Raw genomic sequence first — 22,583 nt, 5'->3', positions numbered from 1 at the left:
AGGTTATTATATAACGAACTGTATTCCTAAAGTTGTTTGGTAAACTGTTAACAGGTGTACATGCCTGCAGCTCAGGCATTACTGGGAGAGATACAAGGATGCAATGTATCCTAGACAAGGCAGGAGCATTTAATTTTAAAGCCATACTCAAAAGCACAGAAACATTTGTTGAGAAAATATCATAAACATGTACACGTTGCCTATTTGGTTCCGCAAAATAAACAGAGCTCTGAACCCATAGCCAGTGACTCCCTTCTCTATTCTGGTCTGTATGGTATAGCATCACCATTCACACTGCTAATTTGTGCACTACACACATTAAGCTTCATACTTCTCAACAAATATTTGAATGCAACACACTATAAGGTCTTGACTTGTCCCTTAGTTCAATAAGGTTACACACAACCCGTGTTGTACAAACAATCTTCAGAATACCCTTCTCAAGCAGACTAATAACCCCTATTTTATAAACGGAGAAAATGAAGCACAGAAGTGAAGTGGCTTGCCAAAGGACACACAACTGGCAGAGACAAGAAAGGAATTGAGGTCTTCATAGCCACCAGCTTAGTCCACTAGACCGAATTACCACTTCTTAACAAAAGCCATAAATATAAAATGCAGAATTTTACTAGCATAGGATCAAGGATCACACTATGTTATATCACATGAACCAAGTACATTTTGCAGTGCTTTCTCTTGGCAATGAAGAGGAGAAACTAGCTTCCTTGATGATTCACAAAATTCAACTAATGTGCAGTGAGTCTTCCTGGTCAGTGTAATTAAGTGAGGTTCTACTGTGTGGATAATAAAGAACCAAAGGCTTAGGTCTACTGTATACTCTATATTTTAGAACCAATGCTCTGCAATTTAAATACAGAAGTTACCTAAAAGTGACCTTTGTGCTCGTTAAATTAAGTCAATCCTTCCTTATATACTCCTGCCAGAGTCTGTCCGCTAGCTAAACAATCAGGCAGTGACTGAGTGATTTCATCCAAATAAATAGCATGAGAACACACTAAATTGGGGATAAATGTATTCTTCTGAAGTCCTATCCTGGCCCATTTGCAGCTGTAGCACTCACATCCTTCACGGCATAGAAGCCCGCATACACTACTCAGTATGTTTGAAACATACTCCTGGCTCTAGCAGCAGGGCCTCTGCAGGAATGTGAAGGCATTTAAGAAAAAAGAAAAGTTAATAAACTCCCAGGCAACAGATCTCTCCTGAAGTTAACAAGTCCCTTTGCACGGTTCAGTTTACTTTAAGAAAATGGACCAGTTAACATTAATTTTAGGCTCTTCCACACTTACAAGAACCTTCTACCTTATCTTAAATCTTAACTGAATCAAATTGTAACAGAGAATCGCTATGGATAGAAATTCCATGCTCACACAATAAGAGCACAAAAGCGGAAATAGATTATCAACCCCCTGACCAGGATGATTACTATGATTGTGAAATAGTCAGCAAGATTAGAGAGGCTACAAAGGCAGAAAATGCAATAATGGGGGACTTCAGCTATCCTCATATTGACTGGATACATGTCACCTCAGGAAGGGATGCAGAGATAACATTTCTAGACACCATAAATGACTGCTTCTTGGAGCAGCTTGTAGTGGTACCCACAAGGGAAGGGCAATTCTTGATCTAGTCCTAAGTGGAGCAGAGGATCTGGTCCAAGAGGTGAATATAGCTGAACTGCTCAGCAATAGCAACTATAATAGAGCACCCTGGGAAGGTGGGGGTGGAATACCAAAGAAACCTACTGCCTTAGCATTTAACTTTGAAAAGGGGAACTGCACAAAAATGAAGAAGCTAGTTAAACAGAAATTAAAATGAACAATCACAAAGGTGAAATGCCTAGAGTCTATTTTAAAAATAGTCTAGTTTAGAGAGGCCCATACTAAATGTATACCTCAAATTTAAGGGAAAAAACAGTAAGAGGATGCAAAAAATGCCATAATGGCTAAACAGCAGAGTAAAAGAGGCAGTTAGAGGCAAAAAGGCATCCTTTAAAAATTGGACATCAAATCCTAGCAAGAAAAATAGAAACGAGCATAAACTCTGGCAACTATAAAAGTTTATGGTAAGCCAAGAAAGAATTTGAAAAGCCACTAGCTAAAGATAAAAACAGCAAAAAAAAATTAAAGTATATCTGAAGCAATAAGTCTACCAAACAGTGCAGCCACTGAACAATCAAGGTACTAAAAAAGGATCCCTGGAAGACAAGGCTGTTGCAGAGAAACTAAATGAATTATTTGCATTGATCTTCACTGCACAACAGATATGGGGGAGATCGCCACACCCAAGCTATTCTTTTTACGTGACCAAGCTGAGGAACTGTCCCAGGCTGAGGTGCAGAGGAGGTTTTGGAACAAATTGATGGATTCAACAGCAATAAGTCACCAGGACCAGATGGTGTTCACCCAAGAGTTCTGAAGGAACTCAAATATGAAACTGCAGAACAACTAACTGTGGTACATAACCTATCGCTTAAATCAGCCTCCATACCAGAAGGGTAGCTAATGTAATGCCGATTTTTTAAAAAGGCTGCAGAGGCAATCCTAGCAATTACCGGAGAGTGAGCCTAACTTCAATACCAGGTAAATTGACTCAAACTATAGTTAACAATTAACAGACACAAACACGATGTTGGGGAAGAGTCAACATGGGAAATCATGCCTTGCCAATCTACTAGAATTTTTTGAGAGTGTCAAGAAGCAAATGGACAAAGGTGATCGGGTGATATAGTGTACTTTTACTTTCAGAAAGCCTTTGACAAGGTCCCTCACCAAAGGCTCTTGAGCAAAGTAAGGAGTCATGGGATAAGAGGGAAGGTCTTCTCATGGATCAGTAACTGATTACAAGATAGGGAACAAAGGATAGGAATAAATTATCAGTTTTCACAATGGAGAGAGAGGTAAATAGCAGGGTCCCTCAAGTATGACAAAAATAGTGAGGTAACAAAATTTGCAGATGATACCAAGTTACTCAAAACAATTAAGTCCCAAGTAGACAGCAAAGAGTTACAAAGGGATCTCACTAACTGGGTGATGGGCAACAAAATGGCAGTTGAAATTCAATTTTGATAAGTACAAATTAATGCACATTAGAAAAAATAACCACAGCTCTACTTACAAATGATAGGGTCTGAATTAGCGGTTACCATTCAAAAAAAAATTTTAAAAAAGGAGACACTGCAGATAGTTCTCTGAAACCATTTGCTCAATATGTGGCAGCAGTCAACAAAGGTAACAGAATGTTAGGAACTATTAGGAAAGGGAGAGATAATAAAACAGAAAATATCAAACATCTGTGGTACGCCGACACCTTGAATACCATGTGCCATTCTGGTCACCCCCATCTCAAAAAAAAATATATTAGAATTGGAAAAGATGCAGAGAAGAGCAACAAAAATGATTAAAGGGTATGGAACAGCTTCCATATGAGAAGAGCTTTAAAAAATAAGGCTCCTTCAGCTCAGACGAGAGACAACTAAGGGCGGGGGGGACTTAGAAGTCTATAAAATCACGAATGATATGGAGAAAGCGAATAAGGAATTGTTATTTACCCCTTCACATAACACAAGAACTAGTGGTCACCTATGAAGTTAACAGGCAGCAGATTTAAAACAAATGAAAGCCGAGTGGATATAAATCAATACTTTCTTTTTAAATCTAAAATCTCAGATTTTTTATTTAAATTGGATTTTTTTATTTGTTATTTAAACTGTAAGTTTCTTCTTTTAAAAATAACCCTGTATAAAAGGAAATTTGAATTTGCTACAAATACTTTAAGGATCAACATTATAATTTCTTAAAACAGTTAAATAAAAAATAAATATGATGAATACATGAGCCTCTAATCAAAAAAACTGAGTTAAAGGCAGCTTTTCTAAATACAGAAAGAATAGAGGGCAAACATCTAACTTTTGAGGTCAAGCTTTATAAATATGGCACAATACATCATGTACTAAGGGCTTGTTTTTTGCTTAATAAAAAATAAATTTCATATGCTATTTTGTGTTTAATTTAACTCCAGTTACTATCATAATATAGATTGACACAAATCATGAATAAAAAGTTAAATAAACAATATCATCCACCATTCAACCTACTAAAGAAGTACAATTAATAAGAATCTGAAAACATTAAGCTATATAATTGTTTAAATAAATGTAAATAGTTATAGTGTACCGCCCTAGGTAGCAAAAAGATGTACCAAATCTAGTGTAAAGGCTCTAATTAGCTGTAAATCAACATGTTTAAATGGTTATATCAACCAATAAGAATACACCTGTCTTTAGAAAGTAACTCAAGTACAAATGGAAAAGTTGACTAAAATCAATTATTTAAATCGAGGCTTTCCACTTTGATTTAAATCGCCGATCTAAATCAGTCCACCCTGAAAGAAAATACTTCTTCACACAATGCACGATCAACATGTGGAACTCGTTGCAATGGGTTGTTTAGAAGGCCAAAAGTATTACTAAATTAGATCTGTTTATGAAGGACGTCCAACAATTGCCATTAGCCAAGATGGTCAGGGATGCATTGCCATGATCCAGGTGTCCCTAAACTAGAGCCCTGCAGTGGGACTGGGATCCTGCAGGACCCATTGCCATAATAATGCATTTTACCTGGTCGTGCTACGTTGTGGGAGGAATTGGATTGCGGGAGGAGGAGAACAAACTGCTGTAATTTGTAGGAAAATACTATCTTTTATTTTTAAATAAAAGTTTAAATACTTAAATTGAAGCAAGGGATAGAAAGATTTAATGTCTATTATAACAGGAGTTAAAGTACTTTTTTATGTGGTTTAAGCAAGATATGTTTTACTAACCGGCCTTTTTTAAAAAAAAATAGCCTGGGGGGAATCTGCCTCTCTTGCAGGATCTAAGTTTTTGTGAGTGGGAGGTGGTATTGTGCAAGAAACAATGTGGGAATGGGTGGGAGTGGGCATTGTGGTGCAGAACAGGAACGGGATTAAAGAAATAGTTCCACACAGGGCTCTACCCTAAACCTCCAACTGCCAGAAGCTCGGACTGGACTCAAAGTTGTCGTGTTCATTTCCTTTGAAGCACCAAGCACGGATCGTTGTCAGAAGATCGGGTACTGGGCTAGATGGACCATTGGTCTAACCCCATCCAGCTGGTCTTATGTACCTTCTAGTTCAATTGAGTCAGCAATGCAGAACATGCCATCTACAACATAATGACCAGGGCAGATGATGACAGTATCTCCTTCATAGCAGGCACTGACAGCTGTCAGTGGATCACTGTGGAACTGTAAAAGAGAAATAAACAGTTAATCAGCTTCAGAAAATGCAAGTGAATAGCTTGAGTTTATGCCAACAGAACTCCCTTTTCATTTGAATATTGCTACACAGACAAAATGCTACTGCTTCTCCTTAAAGGAAACCCATTTTAGTGGCATCTATAGAATACAATTCTGTGTGTTCAAATAGTGCTTTGCATGCAAGTATCTCCATGTACTTTTAGAACAGTGAATCAGCCTCAAGACATCCCTGAGAGAACCATCATTCCACTTATAGATGGAAAACTGAGGCAGGTAAAGATTAGTGCCATGTTTTAAAGAGCCTAAATGCAAACCCCTATTTGCCTGTAAATGCAGTGTTGGAAGTTATGCCCTAAGTGATTTACCCTAGCTCAGTGGTTCTCAACCAGGGGCACGTGTACTCCTGGGGATACTCAGAGGTCTTCCGGGGGTACATCAATTCATCTAGATATTTGCCTGCTTTTACAACAGACTACATAAAAAGCCCCAGCGAAGTCAGTACAAACTAAAATTTCATACAATACACACACACACACGGAAAAATGTAAGTACAATGTTTATATTTCAATTAATTTTAGAATTATATGGTAAAAATGAGGAAGCAAGCAATTTTTCAGTGAGTATGCTGTGATGCTTGCAAAATCAAACAAGAATACAAAAGTAAGTAGTTTTTAAGTGAGATGAAATTTGGGGGTACACAAGACAAATCAGACTCTTGAAAGGGGTACAGTCATCTGGAAAGGTTGAGCGCCACTGTCTGGGTCACAAAGGAAATATGAGGCAGAGGCAGTAACAGCCAAGGGGACTAGGTGGGAGCTAGTCTAGACACTGAACTATCCTCTCACTCCTGGAGCTGATCCCTCCAAAAAAGAATTCAAGGACACTACTGTTGCAGTGTGGGATCTGTCTGGCAGACATTTTGTGTTGGTCTCCAAAGTGGGCAGGCTGGCACCTATCAGAAGCATGACAACAGTTCTGCTCTGACCTGTGACTGAAAATGGCATAATGGAGTTCCACATTTAGTGCCTCAGTGACTTCCAGATTAAGCATGCTCAGTTTACAAGTATTAAGATCCTCTTCCAACTGCTCACCCTGCACACTCAACCCAGGATCTGCGAGTTAAACCCGGTTCTTTCCTTTTTGCACAACACCAGTAATAGCTGTTCTGAAGGCCAAATTAAGCTCTCAGGTATCTGGGCAATTAAATGACATAGTTTTATCTATCTCTTTCTATATAGTTATCTATTTTTACACAGCTGTAACTGGAATTGAGTAAATAATTCAGTTTATTCACAAGGAACAGAATGCAGATGGCTTTAAAAGGCATGGAAAGCCAAAGCAGTAAAATCATATATCTGTCACTGAATTAAGGCAGGACTCAAACTCGAAAGGAACAGATGTGTTGAGAAAGGGGGAGGGCAGGAGGAAGGAACCTGACTATTTATCAGTAGAACCAGACCTGCTCAAAATTTAAAAGAAATATCTTTAAAAAGCATGCATCCAGGTATGTTAAAACCCAAAGTAAATATCATGCCTTACTTAGAATACTTCATTATGAAATTGTTACAGGAGTGCAGAGAGGAAAGTGCTTGTAAAGGAGTATTTAGCAGTTGCAAGTTAGATAAATTTACTGTTTCTTCCACCCTTATTACTCGCTATTACAGTTGTGGGATTAAGGTCCCCTCATGGTAAGCTCTGTACATACAGAAGTGAATATTGTGAAAGAAGAAATTAATCTATTGGGGAAGATAGAAAATGGAGGACAGAGAATGAAGACAACTACTATTTTACCTGTATTTCTAGTTCTTCATCACAGGTCTCAGGACAAAGCTTCTCCCTGAGCAGAGACTGCAACAGACTTGCCATTATAGTAGAAGATACAACATGAGTGATCTTCATACCCATTGGACGGGAGCCTTTGGCTTGGAGACCAGTGTGCTTCTGGTAACCAAATACATACCTGAAACATGAGCAATAAATCATCAGTTCTGTCCTGATGGAGAGAATTTTCTAGCTGGTTTCTTCTCTTCCACCCCTCCACACACACAGTCAGTCACACAGTACCTCAAGAGAGGATTCTCAACGAGCTTTAGCTTTTGCTTCAGATGCTCTATCTCATCATACAGCTTTAAGCCTTCCACCATGGAGACATTTTCTGCCTCGGAGTCAGAGTCACTGCTTGATATGCCACTCCTCAGGTTTACGAACTTCCTGTAGAGCACCTCACATTGAGACAGCAGATTGTGATAATCAGCAATGAGTCCAGAAGGGACACGATCCTCAAGTATGTCATAATGCCTACAAGTCAAAGTGTAGAAGAGTTAGTGTTCTTCACCTTTCCAAAGCAGAGAGAACCTGACCCAAAGCCTATTTTGATCCATGGGAATCTTTCCACTGACTTAAATGGGCTTTGAGGCAGAAGTGCTGAGCTCCCTGCATCTATGAGACCTCAATTCAAAGGGGCATAGCTGACAAAAAGCACATCTGTCTAAATATGCCACCCCCCCCTTGTTACAATGCACACCCACGATTATTAGAGTTGAAAGAGTATACATAGAAAAAGAGAGAGAAATATGTTTTAAAAAATACAAAGATATACTTTTAAAAACGACAAGAATTATCAGGAGGCTTCAGAGGCAGGTATATTCCCAAGAACTATTTTTAAGTCACTACTTAAACACTGACTAGATGGTGTCTTTTAAAAGCACGATGAAAACGCTGGCTTTGAAATAGCAAAAGCAGAACTTTGTCAAGCAAGAGAAAAAGAAACATAACTCAGGGAAAGAGAGAGAGGCAGCAATTAGAACTGGATGATAGATTTACTAGAAGATAAAATGTACCATCAAGGAGTCTCATACACAAGAGATGGAAACACTCCTGCAAAGTGGCTCTGCCTAAGTCAGACAGATAGAAGATGGCTTGCTGAAAATTACGGAGTGGTAGTTCTACAGCGATCACTCCAGAAAAAGGTCAGACAACAATGAAAAGATACTGAAAGCAAAGAGAAGAATCCTTGTTTGTCTTCAGTACAGTTGAAGGGGAAGCAAGTTAACCCAGTGTAAATAACTCCATGCCCAGTCACTGAGGGCGTCTTACTGGGAAGAGGAAAACATCCAAGGAAACTAGGGGCCAAGACAATTCCCTAGAGGCAAGTTTCAATCACTCAGATGTTCACTAAAGGGCACTCAAGAACATGCCATAAAGAATAAACAACTGGAGGCAGAATAATAAATAGCTACTTGATTGCAACAGACAGACAGTAAAGTGGTACAAAAACCTCACAGCTAAAACAACTGTGTGGTGATAGTGTTATAAGATGCCGCATGCCTGGCGACAACACGTGAATATACTTCAGAGTAGGTGAGGAACTAAAAATAGTTTATATTTTAATGTAATATAGAAAGGTACAATACTTGAACAATGAAAACTGTACCTAAGTTGACCCTAAAATGTGTACTCTCAATTTTAAAACTGACCACTCTGTAGATATGTACAGTAGAACCTCAGAGTTACAAACACCAGATTTACAAACTGACCAGTCAATCACACACCTCACTGGGACCCAGAAGAATGCAATCAGGCAGCAGAGACTCAAAAAAGGAAAATACAGTACAATACTGTGTTAAACGTAAACTACTAAAAAAATAAAGGGAAAGTTAAAAAAGATTTGACACGGCAAAGAAACTGTTTCTGTGCTTGCTTCATTTAAATTAAGATGGTTAAAAGCCGCATTTTTCTTCTGCATAGTAAAGTTTCAAAACTGTAGTAAGTCAATGTTCAATTGTAAACTTTGGAAGAACCAACATAACATTTTGTAACATTTCAGAGTTACCAACAACCTCAATTCCTAAGGTGTTTGTAACTCTGAGGTTTTGCTGTAAAACTAAAGGATTTTACCAAGCTTCAGTAAAATACTTTACATAGAATTATTTACCTGTTTTACAAGACCAGAACTTCTATTTAAAAAGTAAATAAAATCATAGATAAAGTTTGCAGTATGAGAACTGTCTGCTTCAATTAATTTAAGCTCACAGGAGACCTTTTGAATAAGAATGTAAAACATTGCTTGTTTACAGGGATAGAAGGAGATGTTACTGCTACTTATCAGTTGACACATTGGTGCTTATATCAGCGCAGAAGAGCATATAAACTTCAATGTGGCTCAGAGTACAAGCTTTGCTTCAAGCTTGGTGTTGGGAATGAGAAAGGAAAATATTTACTCTTCATTGCAATACAAAGCTGAAACATTATGGTTCCCTTTTGGGTCCTCTCTAAAAATGCTTCTACTCCCATTTCAGCCCATTAACTATCTTTAAAAAAAAGTCTGATTGCATGTGATTATATTCCAGTTTCATTTGATGCAAAGTCTTTTTCCTCCAAGGAAAAAAAGCAACTCCTTCCATCTGCCTCCCCATCTGCTGTCAATGTAGAAGCAGAAACACAATATTTATTTCCACACGTAACATTTCAGACCTCAAAACATTTCCTCCCAGTTTATATGAGCTCAACATGGCCCAGGTATAACATGGAACTGAACTGTCATAATGAATTTCAAAGAATTACCATTTCAGAGTAGTCATCATATCAAAACTGAATGCAATATGCATTACTGAATTCCTATTCTAAATAATTATATGCAGAAAAAAAGGGATTGAGGAAAACGGGCATGAAAATAATTGACTGACGTAACATCAAATACGAGTAAAAAGCCCTAGAGAATTCGTAAAGCTACTTTCGAGCTACTCATTTCAGGTATTTAAAAATGAGTTTCTAATATATTTCCAGAATGTGCCCTTGTGCGCTGTTGAAGTTCCATATGGCTGGATGGTATTAAAAAGCCAGATTCAGACAAATCTAACACAAAGTAATCCCACTGGGGCAAGAATACACATGTACTTCAGCATCACTAGTTGTTTTTTTAAGTTTTCCTCTATATTCTGTTCTATTTGGGTTCTTATTCCACATCCAGAGTATGTCACACTAGTCTTAATTAGGATTACACTTACACTTACACGCTTGAAGTCAAACTAGGCTTATGTTTGAAAGAGGCTATACCTGGTTTTGGAACGCCATCTAATGGAAGGAAGAGGGTTGTGCCAAAAAAAAGGCTAAGAAGAAAATAACTTGGCAATGAAGTTGTTTGTTTCCCCTGGATCTTTCCAAATACAAGATTTCTAGCGACTGATAGTAATCTGAAGCTGCAACAGCCTTGCTTTGCCAACAAAGAGTTTTGTATGAATTTTGTTTTGTCAGTCACTACTCCCATGCGGCCCCTTCCAGCATTTTTTTAACTAAATGATAAAGAAAGTCACTTACAATCTCAGTCGAGGTTCAACACATCTGACAAAATAATCAAAGTCATCCTCATCCTCTTCATCCCAACTCCTCCAGATGTGCTGGTAGAAAAACCTTTTGAAATAAAGCAAGTAGTTAAGAGTGCACTGTCCACTGATGAATCCAGAGTCACTTTAACAAAAGTTAGGACTGAAAATAGAAATGCAATCAATTGAGGAAGACATCTCAAAATATCACACCTCTCGAATTCGCATATCACCCTCTTCCAGGCTATTCAGTACACAGAATTTCCTGATATTCCTTGTCCGCTGTAAACACCGTGAGTAAAGTTTTCAAAAATGCCCAGAATAACTTAAGAGCATAAGTCCCATTAATTTCAACTAAACTTATGCCAAGCACGCAAGTTACTTTTTGAAAATAGGACTTACATTGCTATGTGACTTTGGCATTTTTGAAAATTTTGCCATCCATCACTCCAATTCAAATTCTTCCACTGGCCTCCTCTCACCTTCCACATTAAGTTTAGCATCCTCACCCTTCAAATGCTCCTTGTGGGCTTTGAGCTTATCAGACATCTATTAGTCATTACAAAAGCAGGATCCAGGAGTAGCATCCAGGGTCTTGGCTTCTCACTGGGACATTGTCCTGAAGAGTGAGGCCCCTCACCTTAGTTTTAGTCTTCAAGTTCAGTCCTTGTGGCTATTACTAATCAATTTCTCTAAACCCTATGGTGTGTGTATTGGGGGGTGGGGAAAGAGGAGAAGTACAGGAGAAAGAAAGGAAAAGAGCTCTTAAAGGAAGCGCTAGAAAATAAGTAGGGTATGTAGATCAGAGATGCATCAGAGAAACAGCAAATAAGGGAGATGTATCAGAGGGGTAGCCGTGTTAGTCTGGATCTGTAGAAGCAGCAAAGAATCCTGTGGCACCTTATAAACTAACAGACATTTTGCAGCATGAGCTTTCGTGGGTGAATACAGAACCAGTTTCTCCTCCCTTGGTTTTCACACCTCTACTGCTAGAACAGGGCCTCATCCTCCCTGATTGAACTAACCTCGTTATCTCTAGCTTGCTTCTTGCTTGCATATATATATACCTGCCCCTGGAAATTTCCACTACTTGCATCCGAAGAAGTGGGTATTCACCCACGAAAGCTCATGCTGCAAAATGTCTGTTAGTCTATAAGGTGCCACAGGACTCTTTGCTGCAAGGGAGATGTAGTGTGCAGGGAAAGAAAGAATGAGATCAGGGAGAGAAGAAGGAAACTGAAAACACTGCAGGGTAAGATACACCACAATGAATTATAGGGGAAAAAAAGCAGAAAAAGTGCAGTGAATGGAGGAGGTGAGAAGGTCTAGTACATGCAAGGAACAGAGCGAGTTACATCTTTTAAACTTAGCAGAAAATTTGGTAATGTGCTACAATGAAACCCAGCATGCACCTTTGATTCCTTGTGACATAGCAACACTGGTGTTTTTCTTCTGGTCAGTCAGCTTAGCTCTTGGGCTAGCAGCCATCAGGTTTACTTCTAAAGCCCAGGTCAACGTAGCCCCAGGAATGGTCTCAAGAATTCACAAAGATGGGAGTATACCCAAAGCTCTTTCTGACTCAACACTAATGTGGAAGTAGAGAAAAAACTGACAGGGATTTGTAGGGGATCTTAATGCAAAACAGTCCCTGTTAGCAAGAGTTAGGCTAGCTGTAACCCTAATAACGCGAGATTTGTAGAAGCGAGGATTGTGTGAAGCGAATGGGAAAGAACTGTGGGAGAAGTCGTTGCGACCTTGTGTCGATAATGAGGAATGTAGACTGGTGTCTAAATAGAAGTGAGAAAAATAAGATAACAAGATAGCCTATGTATAAACAAAATGCAGCTGTTGCTCATTATTGTAGGTAACAAAAAGTATAAATGCTTGCTGTAATTGTTTACCTGGTGAGAGACCTGCATAGGAGGGGGAAACCCTGTGTCCTAGCGTACTCCCTCCCTCTTTGCAATTGCTTGAGAATAAATCAAGTATTTGATTTTGCTGCACCCAACCAAAAAGTGAGAACTGAGTTTTTCTCCGACACTAACAACATCTTTTACTATAGGTGCATGTATGAAACCCATATACATTATTTATTGTAGCTCAGTTGTGATGCCTAAACTATCTGACTCCTAAAATTAAAGAAATAATAGTTCAGGAGACAATTAGCCGTTCATGAACATTTTCCTACCTGACATGCTCTATGGCCAGGGCTGTCTGGTCAAACTCTCCAGATTCATCAAACACAACCCACAGCTCCTGCACTGGTAACTGATGTTTCTTCAGCTCCAAGAGCTCTTGCATGCACTCCAAGGTAAAGGTGCTAACATGGGAGTCACACAGGAAAGGCTCACTGAGCCGAACCACTGCTTTCAGAGTGGAGTACTCCACATCCACAACCTGATATGAACAACACAGCTTATTAGGGTGGCTTTAGACAGAACAGTACATACAACCTGAAAAGCCAAAACACACATTCAGTCTTATTATTCAGTCTTATGCAGAAGCCAATCAGCAACTTTGTTAAAAGCATGAAGTGTTTTTTAAACACTCTGTATGGCATTTTATTCCAGAGATGTCTGAGCATGCATATTTGAAATTATAACCCCAAAACAAGCTTCATTGCTCAGCAAACATATCCATATCCATACAGTGCTTTCCATCTTCAAAGGACTGTACAAACCCTGAGCCTCGTAATGTCCCTGGGAGGACAGGAAGTTACTATCTTCTTTTTATGCAGGCAAGGGTTAAGGGCCTGATTTTTGGATGTGCCAAGTACCTGGCAGCTCCCATTGACTTTACTTGGAGCTGAGGGTGCTCTGAAAAAAATCAGTGCCTTGCAGCAGCCCACACAGTGGCAGAGCCAGGAATAGCAAGAATCCCTGTGCCCTAATCCCATATTTAGCCCGGTAGGCTGCCATGCCTTTTAGCTGGAAAGTGCTCCAACAGGGACCAAATGTGTTATGGGGAATCCTAAAGCATGTCAATCCCTTCCCTCTAATTTAGGGAGAGGGCAAAGCTGATCAAATGCAGGTCTCTGTTGCTGGAAAACACGAACAACTTCTGCTCCTCTATAAAGACAACCCACCAATATGTTTGCATGCTTCTACTTATTTTAAGACTGTAGTTTACTTGCAGGTGTTTTAAGTGTGGGATGGGGATAGCATTTCCCTTTTTTAAATGAGAGTTAAAAGTTTAAAATCAGGTTCATGTAGAAGACTCACAAAAAGACAACGTGGCTCTGACAGGCCTTATGAGGCCCAGCAAAGCAGGGTTCCCCTCCTGCAGACTTTAGCATGGCCATAAGCAGCAGGAGTGCACACGTGAGGGGCAGTGAGGAATTATACCTGGCTGAGACAGGAGGATTAGAGGGGGTGGATTTTATTGATGAAAACCTTAATACGTAGAAAACTGGTTTAGGTTTTACATTCAGATAACAAGGCTGAATTTCTACATCCTGCTCTAGGCTTGCCTCCCTGTGCCCCAGCTTCCATTGTGCCCACAGTCCCCTACACCTCCATCATAGAATCGCAGAAAGGCTAGGCTGGAAGGGGCCTCGAGAGGTCACCAAGTCCATACCCCTGTGCTGAGGCAGGACAAAATATCAGGACCACATCTGACAGGTTTGTCTAACCTGTTCTTCGAAACCTCCAGTTTCCCCATTCCAGTTCTCAACTATTCTTATAGCTAGGAAGTTTTTCCTAGTAGCTCACCTGAATCTCCCTTCTGCAAGCTAAGCAGATTACTTTTTGTCCTACCCTCAGTGGACACAGAACAATTGATCACTGTCCTCTTTATAACAACCTTCTACAAACTTATGCCCCCGTGCCCAGCCCTCTCTTCTGTAGACTAAACACGTCCAGTGCTTTCATTCTTTCCTCACAGGTCACGTTTTCCAAACCTCTCCCCTGGACTCTCCCCAGTTTGTCCACATCTTTAATAAAAGTGTAGCGTCCAAAACTGGACACAGGATGTCTTAGGTCATGTCAATACTACAGGCATTATAGCAGGGGTCTCAAACATGCGGCCCGCGGAGCTCTTCTCAGCCCCAGCCAGAGCCCTCATTCCCCCCACAATTATAGTGACATAGTTATGGCATCATAGCTCTGCCGCTGTCACCTTGTAGTATAAACAGACTATAGCGACAAAAGAGTTTGTATCACGGTAGGAACTCCACCTTCCAGAGCAATGAGAGCTAGGTCGACAGAAGCGTTCTTCCATCGACCTAACTGCATCTACATCAGGGGTTAGGTCAGCATAGCTACGGCACTCAGGGGTGCAGATTTTTCACAGCTCTGAGCACTGCAGTTGTCGACTTAAGTTTTATGCATAGACCAGGTCTTACAGACGACACTTCTGTTAATATACCACAGAATGACACTTGCCTTTTCTGCCACAGCATCTCACTGTTGACCCATTCAACTTGTGATCCACTGTAGCCCCCAGATACTTTTCTGCAGTACTGCTGCCTAGCCAGTTCTCCCCCCATTTTGTAGTTGTGCATTTGATTTTTCCTTCTTAGGTGTAGTACTTTGCACTTGTCTTTATTAAAATTCATCTGGTTGATTTCAGACCAATTTACCAATATATCAAGATTATTCTGAATTCTAATCCTGTCCTCCAACATGCTTTCAACCCCTCCCAGCATGACTCTCATAAAATTTGCAGATGAGACAATCTGTACTCCATCATTCAAGTCATTAATGAAATACCAGATCCAAGACACATCCCTGCAAGTCTTGATAAGTCCTCCTAGTTTGACAGCAAGCCACTGATAACTACTCTTTCGGTATGTCTACACAGAAAGTAGACCCCTGCGGCTGACCCATTCCAGCCAACTCAGGCTCGCAGGGCTCAGGGACTCTCCCATCTCACAGCGGAAGTCTACACAGCAATGAAACAGCCCCATAGTCTGAGTCCTGCGAGCACAAATCGGCTAGCATGGACTAGCTGCGGGTGTCTAGTTGCTGTGTAGACATACCCTTTGAGTACAGTTTTTCTAACCATTGTGCAGTAATTTCATCTAGAGTCTAGACCACATTTCCCTACTTTGCGTATGAGTGCGCCATGTGGAAATATGTCAAAAGCCTTAATAAAAACAAGATGTATCATATCTACTCCTTTCGCCCTATCCAGTGACACTGTCAAAGAAGGAAACAAGATGGATTTGTCAAGAGCAAATCACACCAAACCAATGTTGGCTATTTCTTATCCTCTGGGTTTGAACAAACTGATTGTATAATAATTTGTTTCAGTATTTTTCTGGGTATCAAAGTTGGGTGACTGGTCTCCAATTCCCCGGGTCCTCCTTTTTCCTCTTTTTGAAGACAGGTACTATTTTGACCTTCTCCAGTCTTCTGGGACTTCATCCATTGTCCACGAGTCATCCTTAGATGTCCCACATCTTCTCTTGATTTGCTTCCTCCTCTGATCTCCAAAAGAGCCCCCATTTTTAGACCGGAAACTACAGCTCCATGTCACCCAGTTACAGTCCTTCAGTCCCCTGCCTCTCTGCACGAACCCACTCCTCCATGTAACCCAGACACCGTTAAACACTGGTGTATTCCAGAGGGGTTAGCAACAGTGGGACATTTGTGCCAGTTAACCTCAGTGTAGAGAAGGCCACATTGTAATTTGGGACGGCTGGTAGTTGCTTCACCCACCTTGGGAGAAACCCCACTGAGGACCACATCATTAGGCATCTGCCCCTAACACCAGGAAAACCCATTTCCTGACCAGAAAATGTGAAGTGCCACATCAGCAAATCCTGAACTACCCAAACCATGACAAAGTCTCATATGGACAGCACACAGCAGCCTGTGCTCTCAAGCCCCGTTTTGCATCCCTCTAGTGGTTCAAATGTCTGCGTGGCCCTAAAGCAGGGGTCAGCAACCTTTGGCACGCAGCCCATCAGGTAATTCGCTAGCGGGCCACGAGACATTTTGTTTACATTGACCCTCCATAGGCACAGCGCCCTGCAGCCCCCAGTGGCCGCAGTTCACTGCTCCCAGCCAATGGGAGCTGCAGAAAGTGGCACAGGCCGCAGGGACACACTGGCCACAGCTTTCCACAGCTCCCATTGGCTGGGAACGGTGAACCGCGGCCAATGGGTGCTGCGGCAGGCCATGCCTGCAGATGGCCAATGTAAACAAAATCTCTGGCAGTCCGCCAGCGGATTACCCAGATGGGCCACGTGCTGAAGGTTGCCAACCACTGCCCTAAAGTCACATCCTTGAAGGATTGATACTGTCGTTGAAGCAGATCTAGCTCATTACAAAAGACCTCAATGCCATGCATTTGTTTATATGAAAGAATACTCGAAAAAAATTCGACTCAATACCATCCTTACTAGTATAATATAAAAAGTAACATTCAAACAGAAGATAAGCAATTTCTAAGACCAAGGAAACAGAGAAGGAAAATTCCATGCTGACACCATCTTTTCTGGTCTTAGAAACTGCAAAGAGTTCCTAGGAGGTGAAATCTATTTAAATTCAGGCTTATAGGTTCAACAGTTTTTTGTTCAGTAGAACCAGGTGCAAAACTGACAGATAGAACCAGAGTGCAAATTGTTTTCACAAAGGCCCAGCCAGTAAAATAAATATGCAGCCCGTACAGCTGCAGCTCTGTAAAGCAAGAGAGGCAGTCCTGTGGATAATTATTTATAGTACAGCAGCCTAGCAGACCCAATCAGGGCCCCATTGTGCTAGGCAATGGACGCACAATAAGACAGTTCTGGCCCCAAACAACTTACAATCTGCACAAAATGCATTACAATCATGAGGGCTAACAATTAACTGCATCTCATGTGACTGTCGATGGTAAGTTTCTACATGTCACGAGTTGTTCTCCTGCATTCTCATGTCCAAGAGACACTAGCACTAAAGCCACTGCAAGCAGTTAAATGGCTTCTCGCCTAATGCTCTATCCTCCACACAGAGGATTAGATGTGAAAAATATGCTATTTTCTATCAGCTCATAAACTTTAATTAAAAAGAAGTGATTTGCCTGTTAACAGTGGAGTAAAGTGATGTTAATTGGAGACAAATGTCTAGCAACTGAATTACATTTACCTCAACCAGCACCTCAAACACATTAGTGCGCCAGATTGCTTGCCATCCAGATGGTTCAAGGACCTTCTCTAAGTACTCAGCTGTGAATTCTTTTACCTCAGAGGCCTTGCAGTCAGCTAAAATTAAATTAAAATCACTTACAATACGTATTTATGCAATAAAAGGACAAAAGGAATCAAGTTCATACATGAGCAATTAAAGGGAAGCTGAACATAATAAGGTTGTGTGTTCCTTCATTATGTCAGAAGTTGTCTTCAACTTTGTTCTGCTCAGTCTTTTTATTATTTGTATTGCTGAAGTGCCTGGGATTCCTAATCACAAACCAGGACCCCCTGGTGCTTGGTGCTGTATAAACAGCGAACAAAAAGACAGTCCCTGCCCCCAAACAGCTTAGACCAGAGGACTGGAGATCTACCAAAAGGTGCTCTCAGCCCCCCAAAAGCTTCACAAAAAGAGCCGCTGCCCACATCTCTCAATTATGCCATTGGAGTTAAGTGGGGAGGAGGGGGGAACGGGACAGTGTTTTAACTAGTCTTATCAAAAATCCCTCCCCCTTTTAATTGTTCAGACTTCAGTCTCTTGGGATGTCAAAATCCACCAGGTCTAGTCCTCCAGCTAAAAGCGTGTTATGTCATGATATTTTTAATGTAAAAGTAAAAGTTTAGGATGTTTAGAGTCTCAACTCCATCATTAATTGGCCTCTCCTGTATCTCTGCTACTAGTCTAGATCCTCTGTAGTTACCACGCTGTGGATGGAGGATGGTGCAATTTAAAAGGAGGACAAATATATACAGCTTAAAACTGAATCATCAGAAAAAGTCAGCACTACAGAGATCATGACAAGAAGGAATTTTAGAAGGAGAAAGGTCACTCACCCAAAATGTAATCTTGATAGGCTTTAAATCGCTCATAAAACAAAAGGTGATTTGTTTGGAACGTGTCTGGGAAAAGCACATTCCCGTCTGGCACAATCCTTCCTAAAATGGTCCCTGATTTGTCACGACTCCCATAATCACTGCAGCTGTCATCATCATCTTCTTGGAACAACTCTGAAGGAAAAAAAAAGTCACAACTTCAACTCAAGTACTGTTCACTCTTTCATTCCTATCCCAGGGATCTACTGCTAAGTGCAAAATCCATGCATGCCTCCTCTCTAGACCATCTGTTAATTTACTGTTGGAGTGGTGGTTAAATAGCTAATTAGCTTTTCCATTTGCCAGAGACACACACATTTGCCAAAACAGGGTCTCCCTATCTATTGGATACGGACCCAAACAGGATTTTTAAAACCGAGATGATGCCTTTTATCCCATTAGGTGTAGTATAGAGGTCTGAAAGGCTTTTGCTAATAGAATGGATTCCCCCCCACTACTTTTTACATTAGAAATATCAGGACTGGCAATCCTGGTTTGGCTGGATGACCTCATGGGGCAAGGTCCACCTCTTGTAAGGCTGCACAATCCACTTCGTAACTGAAAGGCAGAGATGTTAAATTACATACATGTGACTATCGACCCCACTCCATCCCCAAGCGTTTGTTAGTCACTGAATAAGCTTTAACAAGACATACAAAATCAAACCTAGCTAAAAGTATCTTCCCATTAAGAGTTCGGTCTTCAGTCACTAGTGCATGTCAGTTTCACCAGTTCACCTGTCACCCCAGGCTTTCTACACTAGAGACTAGAATGGTTTCTAACAACCAATTCAAGCACAAATAGTTCAGTGAGCCCATGCTAGTGATATCAACTTCCGAGCCAATGCAGTTTTGTCCAAGTTCCACTGCTCAGCCTTCTAGACAGCTATCGCACAGTTCCCCACAAGTCTGCCACAAACAGCGGATTCTGTGAAACTCGAAAAAGCTACCATGATCTGTGGGACCAGGCTTATCTGAACCATGCTAGTACCATCTACACAAGCACAGACTGAACATGTTCTCATTCTGCTGTAAGCAATGAGGCACAGTGGATAAGGCACCGGACTGGGAGTCAGGAGCCCAGGGTTCCATCCCCCGTTTGGCTGCTGACCTGCTATGTGACCTTGGGCAATCACTTCATCTCTGTGCCTGTTTCTCCTCCCATTCTTTTTCTATCTGCCCTGTTTTGACTGTACGCTTATGAGGGCAGGTATTGCAGCTTCCCATGTATTAGTACAGTGCCTGGCTTAGTGGGGCCCCGATGTACTAGAACTTCTAGAATGCCGACACATGTAACCCAGCTGGATTACTTGTGGGTGGACACAAATCTTTTACAAGTGTTCTATGGGGACCAAATATTCATAGTAAATGTCTATAGCGTAGACAAGATCTGAACTTCTGGGGGAAAAAAAACTGACTAAGACCTTTCAGGCCTTTACACATCACAAAGTAGAAGAAAGGGCATTGCCCTTTTTAAAAAACACAGCTTCTGTACATGGATTATCCACACATGTGAAGTTTTTCCCTATTAACTCCATGTAAATAACCTTTAAAGGTTCCTAGCTGCACTGGTGGCCTCAAGCCTGTTAAAGGCCCTTCCAGAATGCTACACACCCCCCAGCACCCCACCCACATCAATGAGGTGATCATGTTAGAGCCATATAAACAATTACAGTTTGGATAGGCCAAAACTGCACAGCTGTATGCCAGGTCTTTCCTAGCCAGGAGCACAGGCTATACCTGGTTAAATCATCAGCATATGAGCAACCTTCAATTACAGGTGCCATGGACACAGCAGGAAGGAACAGTCTTTGGGGGGAAAGCGGGAGAAGAGAATCCCCCCTTTCCCTACCCACTGGGATCAAAAATGCAAAGGTCCTACCACCACCCGGCCGGTTTTGATGGACATAGTGAATGGACACAGAGGCTAATGTCCTGGGAAGGGGTTTCAGGCAGACACCCACTGATACTGAAGAAGAGCTGTGTGCAATCTCAAAACTTGTCTCTCTCACAAACAGAAGTTTGTCCAATAAAAGATACTACCTCACCCACCTTGTCTCTCTGATATCCTAGGCCCGACAAGCTGCACCACCACAGCATACACTCACTGATACTGTCCCTTAAACTTCAACCATCTTCCTATAGTTTATCACGCTGACAACAACCGTTTGTAACTGAACTAGAGAGTTGGGCGGGGACAGAAAAGAAACGCAGGAGGAAACCCCTAGGACTGGAAAGTAAATTGCAGACCAGGAGGGGCTGAAGGGCAGGTTGCAGATAAACTACATTCCAGGGGTCGGGGGGAGCAGATCTCGGGTGGGGGGAGTCCGAGGAATTATCGAAGCACAGGGGGCAAATCCCGAGGGTGGGGGGGGATACAAGGGAAGGCGAGTGTGGGGAGCCGGGGGAAACATGCTCCCGGGGAGTATAAACGGGGGCGGGGGATATACCTTGCTTCAGGCCCTGCACGTTCTCCTGCAGCCCGACACCGCCAGCTGCCGGGGCCAGCTCCGGCCCTTCCCCTCCCTCCTTCTTCTCTTCCTCCTCCCCGGGCACCGCCAGCACCGGCTCAGGCTCCCCCTGCGCCATGGCGAACGGCTGCTCCGCGCTCCCCGGCCCGACAGCTCGGCCCAGCCCAGCCCAGTCTCGGAAATTTCAAACTTTCCCGGCAGCGAGCCCGTCCCCGACGTAAGCACGGTGGAGAATTCTGATTGGTCGCAAGGCGCAGCGAGCGTTGTGGGAGCCAATCGGCAGCGGGCAGATACCCCGTGGAACGTTGACCTGTGGAAAGTGTCGCAGGATTCCAAGCCCCGGGAAGGCAGAAGGCGTCGGGTGGCCGGGGCGGCCTGGGGGCTGCTCGGGGAAGGGGCGAGCTGCGTGAAGCTGCTGCCACGCATGCTGTGGGGGCTGGGGCTGGGGCTGGGGCTGGGGCTGGCAGCGCCGTGCCGTGCTTTGTACCCACTACAGGGGCCTGTTTCCCTTTCCTTCTAATTCCACGGTTACCCCACGTTTACCAGAGCGCATATAATGGCAGTTAACAAAAAATGAAATATTAACTTGGATCAAGCAACTTTCATCCCAAAGTGTTGCACAAACACTGGTTGCCAGGCAGCCAGTTCTGGAGTGGGGGCAAAAGCCGAAGGGAGCACAGCAGGCTGTGATCCAGCCTCACTGGGTAGGAATGAAATCATATATCCAAGATGTGGTGGGTGAGGAAATATCCTTTATTCCAGGGGTTCGCAACCTTTTTCTCTCTGAGCCCCCCGCCCCCTTGATGTGCTATACAAATTCCAGGGCCCAGCAGGAGGGGCCTTGGGCATCGTGTAGTTTGATTTCTATATATGAGGGGCAGGGGCCAGTGGTCCAGGGAAGGAGTGCCACCTCCACCTCCTGACTCACCTCAGCAGGCTACCCACCTGTCTGGGTTGGGGGAGCAAAAGACGGTTACTCACCTGTAGTAACTGTTGTTCTTCGAGATGTGTTGCTCCTATCCATTCCAGTTAGGTGTGCGCGCCGCACGTGCACAGCATCTCGGAACTTTTTACCCTAGCAACACCGGCGGGCCGGCTGGTGCCCCCTGGAGTGGCGCCGCCATGGCGCGAGTTATATACCCCAGCCGGCCCGTCCGCTCCTCAGTTCCTTCTTGCCGGCTACTCCGACAGTGGGGAAGGAGGGCGGGTCTGGAATGGATAGGAGCAACACATCTCGAAGAACAACAGTTACTACAGGTGAGTAACCGTCTTTTCTTCTTCGAGTGATTGCTCCTATGCATTCCAGTTAGGTGAATCCCAAGCCTTACCTAGGCGGTGGGGTCGGAGTGAGACATGGCGGAGTATAATACTGCGGAGCCGAAGGCTGCGTCGTCTCGAGACTGTTGCACCAACGCATAGTGGGAGGCGAAGGTGTGGACCGAAGACCAGGTGGCCGCTCGACAGATGTCCTGGATCGGAACGTTGGCCAGGAAGGCAACAGATGAGGCGTA

At 42.5% G+C, this 22,583-nt stretch overlaps 1 protein-coding gene across 1 annotated transcript in view; it reads right to left on the bottom strand.

Moving 5' to 3' along the window:
• Positions 1 to 21,217, bottom strand: part of SHCBP1 (SHC binding and spindle associated 1) — a 34,098-nt gene extending 12,881 nt beyond the window's left edge. The window contains exons 1-8 of the mRNA XM_044986715.1: positions 21,052 to 21,217; positions 18,564 to 18,737; positions 17,689 to 17,804; positions 12,807 to 13,015; positions 10,614 to 10,706; positions 7,362 to 7,595; positions 7,089 to 7,257; positions 5,165 to 5,285 (exon numbers count right to left, since the gene is read on the bottom strand). Of these exons, the coding sequence (XP_044842650.1) occupies positions 5,165 to 5,285; positions 7,089 to 7,257; positions 7,362 to 7,595; positions 10,614 to 10,706; positions 12,807 to 13,015; positions 17,689 to 17,804; positions 18,564 to 18,737; positions 21,052 to 21,190 (1,255 nt within the window). The 5' untranslated portion in view covers positions 21,191 to 21,217. The remainder of the gene's footprint in view (positions 1 to 5,164; positions 5,286 to 7,088; positions 7,258 to 7,361; positions 7,596 to 10,613; positions 10,707 to 12,806; positions 13,016 to 17,688; positions 17,805 to 18,563; positions 18,738 to 21,051) is intronic.
• Between the last annotated feature and the right edge of the window lie 1,366 nt (positions 21,218 to 22,583).

The sequence above is a fragment of the Mauremys mutica genome, chromosome 14 (genome assembly GCF_020497125.1).
Source record: "Mauremys mutica isolate MM-2020 ecotype Southern chromosome 14, ASM2049712v1, whole genome shotgun sequence".
NCBI classification, from domain to species: Eukaryota; Metazoa; Chordata; order Testudines; family Geoemydidae; genus Mauremys; species Mauremys mutica.
Note: the sequence above shows the minus strand (reverse complement) of the source record. Positions and strands in the feature narration are given on the sequence as shown.